The sequence below is a fragment of the Lactuca sativa genome, chromosome 4 (genome assembly GCF_002870075.4).
Source record: "Lactuca sativa cultivar Salinas chromosome 4, Lsat_Salinas_v11, whole genome shotgun sequence".
Taxonomy (NCBI): domain Eukaryota; kingdom Viridiplantae; phylum Streptophyta; class Magnoliopsida; order Asterales; family Asteraceae; genus Lactuca; species Lactuca sativa.
Window position 1 is genome coordinate 406,082,548 of NC_056626.2, and position 3,929 is coordinate 406,086,476.

The 3,929-nt window shown below is 35.9% G+C and overlaps 1 protein-coding gene across 1 annotated transcript; it reads right to left on the reverse strand.

Moving 5' to 3' along the window:
• Positions 1-1,852: 1,852 nt before the first annotated feature.
• On the reverse strand, positions 1,853-2,674 carry LOC111883067 (uncharacterized). The gene has a single exon (XM_023879431.2). The coding sequence runs from the start codon at positions 2,672-2,674 to the stop codon at positions 1,853-1,855; it is 822 nt and encodes a 273-aa protein (XP_023735199.2).
• Between the last annotated feature and the right edge of the window lie 1,255 nt (positions 2,675-3,929).

Consider the following 3,929-nt stretch of genomic DNA (forward strand, 5'->3'; position numbering starts at 1 on the left):
GGCATATCAAGAATTATATTGTTATCATTTGATAATTATATATTCAAAATTTATGATTGAACCAATAGTTTGATAAGGGGTATTTGGTAAAAGATATATAAGTGTGTAAAAAACCAAAAAGAAAACCTTTTTTACTATTATTTTTTGATTGGTGCTGATGTGGGTTTGGTAAACGCAAAAGGAGAAGTAGAAGTGTCATTAATATCAAATTATGGAATGTCAGAAATCTATCTATTCATATTGTGTTTCTAGAAGGCACAATCTAATTAAAGAAACCTACATAGAGTTTAAAACCACACTTCATGAAACTCAATAAGAATATATTGATTGAATCTCAATCTGTACAGGTTGAAACAAATCAAGCTACTTGAAGCAACAACCACCATTTCACATACTGTAGCACAAATTGCAAATCAGAAAGTGCAATCCAGAAGAAAATCAATGGAAATAAGGAACTGAGGGTGGCTTGGTTAGGAACTAGGACAAATTTTAACCTAATTAACTCCAATAGTTTGAGGTATTGAGTCACACACTGCCGAGTTTGAATGAAACCACCACTAAATCCAGTCAATATGCTCTGCTCTACTTTTTTAGATTTTGTTATGATACAAATATTTAAGCCTTAAATGAGTGGTAAAAGATAATACTATTAATTTTAGTAGCGCAGAAATAAAACTGGAACAACCATTTAATTAAGCATAAGCTAAAGACAAATTAACAACCTTAGTTGAAGGCAAAGTTGATGGAGAGAATTGATAGATTAATAAACACACACACACACACACACCCATTTGCAAATTCAACCCATTCTTCAACAAGCACATCTCCTTCTTGATGTACGACATGTGCAATTTGTATTTTCTGTTTCTTACGTCTACCAAATGAGAGAATTTGAAGGTCCTTTGTCAAACAGAATGTTTCAAGAACATTAAAAGATGATATTTAATTGAAATCCAAAGAGATGAGAATGAAAAGTTACAACACAAATTTTCCTAGTAAAAATCAGTTTAGGAAGAACTCAACAGCACAGATGATCCATCTTGTAATTATATGACAAAATCATGGAGTCTTTCACTCTTCATAATGAAAACGAATGCATTTTATAATGAAAACGAATGCATTTTTTATAACACAAGTAGAAATTCTATAACGAAACATTAAGATTGTACATTCCAAATACATTTGCTAGAGTTGTATGAAGTTCTTCATAAGACCAAAAAACATGGAGATAGAGATGAAGATTGAAGGGTTTTTTCCACATCCACAAATAAACAAATTACTTACATATCGGTTGATTAAGAATATGGGTACATCCTGTCGTGTAGTGAATATTTTGAAAGAATCTTCATGTACTTGACAGTCCTCTCTGATTGAAAATATACCCAAAAAAAGGTATACATTATACAGATGAGGAAATAAGGGATATCTGCCATCTTATAAGATCATAAAGCAACGTAACTTTAATCAGAGCATTGGGTGTGGGCAACAAGGTGTGCCACCTCACATGCCACATAAGCAAATGGTGTTATAACACCAAGTGAGAAAATGGGCAACAAGATACAACAAGATGTAACACCAACATTTTGAAAATATATATTTTTATTTTTGTATTTTTTTTTTACTATTTCGTTTTTTTTACCTTTTTTTGTTTTCGTTTTTTTTGTTTTTGTGTTTTTTTAATAACTAATATATTTTTTTTATAAAACATATAATTTTAAAAACAAAAAAAAAAAAAAAAACATAATATTTAAAATCTAAAATCCGATTACAATTAAAAAAACATAATTTTAAACCTAAATTAATAACTAAAATAACATTGAAATCACTACTAAATACCACACACAAATCCTAATCAGCCTAAATATTTTTTTCTAATTTGTTCCTTCATTGCTTGTAGCACCGCTAGATCAGCAGGTGCTAAATCCTCCTTGCTTGTCCGAAGAATTGACAACTGTTGTGTCATTAGTTCCCTCTCTTTTTGCTCCCGCTTCTCCCGTGCCTGACTTTCCAGGAATTCCAAATGACGACGTTTCAACTCAATTTTTTCTTTTATTAACAAATTATGTTCGTCGAATTTCGCTCTCATTTCTGCCGCATCTTTTGCTCTCGTCTCCACCTCCTCCGCATGTCTTGCAGCGCGCCTCGCTTTGTTGCGTCCGGGCAGTCGTCGTGGTGGGGATATCTCTTGGATATCATCCGGGATCTCATCGTCATCGGCGTTTAGGTCGATGTTAGTCTGTGCGTCCGACACGTCGACTGAACTAGAATTGCGAGACCTTTTGGATTGAACCTCTGACGATGTAGGCGTTTTATTCCACTTTGGATCCGCTCGCAACAATTCCCATGATTTTTCAAAGTCGAAAACATGACCCATTTCGACCCGATATTGTTCCTTAGCAGCTTTGAACAAATCAAAGTCGTTGGTTCCACTTTGTTGTTGCGCCGCAATCCGGTTGTAAATACCGTTGAATTTGCTGCACCGTTTAGTTATCATACCCCATTTGCTGCTCAACATGTCGTTGTTGCGATACAGATTTTTCTTTAAAATAGCGTGAAACTTGTCGAGCACCGCCCCCAATAAGCTCCTTTTTTCATTCCATTTCCACGAAGTTCGTCCTTTGAAGTAGCACACCAAGCCGCCGTCAAAGCGTATTCCTCCTCCGGTGTCCACCATTGTGGAACGTCTGCATTTTCAGATTCCACCGCTATTGATTTTCCTTTCCCTTTCCCTTTCCTACTACTTCCTGCTTCCACTTGAACTGTTGGTTGTGTTGTAGGTGACGGTTGATTGATTGTTTGTTGCATCGAACCAAAAGTAGAGAAAAGATTTTGTTGTAAATTTGGGTTTTGACCAGATTGATTTTGTTGAACGTAAGGTGAGTTGGGAAATTGCAGTGGCGGTTAAGCGGTATTGAAAGCGGCACCTTGGTATGATATTTGTGGTGAACCTTGAGACGACAAAAGGTTAAAATAATTTTCATACCCCGCAAATCCGAGAGGCGAGGTTGTGTTTGGGTTTGATGATAGAGGGGGGTGTTTGGGTTTTGCTCTATTTTTTGAATTAAAGATATAGAGAGAATGAGAGAAAATGTGTATAAAGATATAGAGAGAGAATGAGAGAAAAGTATATAAAAATTGAAATAAAGTGTATGTATATATATAAATGGTAAAAAACTAAGTTTTTTTTTTTTGAAATTGACCGTTATTAAACGGTAAAATATGTGCAACGTATATTTTTTTGGCGTTACAACTCGTTTCCAAAGCAACGAGTTCCGGGCGACGAGAAGCAACGGCTAGGGGGGGGGGGGGGGGCGGTGTTCACCGCGTTATGACGGCGTCGCGGAATGCCACGTGGGTCTCGTCGAGGCCCATACCGACTCGTCTTACAGAATATGTAAGAACCTAATGATCTAACCATATAACTTCAACAACCTTTACAGCAAAAGTAAATCGTTTACAACTTCTATAAACATAGCCTCAATCCCAAATTTAACCTAATCATTAATAGATCCAGGTAATCGACTCAAACATTACTCAAGAGAGTCAAAAGATATGTATCATATTCTAATCACTCTCTCATTCCTTAACCGGTTTATGAGTCCAGTTAATCAGAAGAAGTAAACATTATCCTTGTCAAAGACCTCCTTTTTATCATTCCGTCTTTGTAGTGGTAGTGGTTATGTAAAGTTTGAAGATAAAGACTCATCCATACACAATCAGGAAAGTAGGAGTAGAAGAGGTTCAAAAGGTGGGAAGCGGTGGTGTGTTTGATTGTATGCCTGGGAAGGTAACCGCCGTCGACAAACCCTAATCCCTTTTTGAGGAATTGAAAGTCGAAAAGAAGATGTGATTAATCGATAACTTTCCTCTCATGCATGGATAATATATGATAGAATCATGAGTATGAAGTACACCGACCATACATCTGG

What these genes read in the sequence shown, in the direction of transcription:
- LOC111883067 (XM_023879431.2), bottom strand. Translation starts at nt 2,674, where the DNA reads ATGGTGGACACCGGAGGAGGAATACGCTTTGACGGCGGCTTGGTGTGC.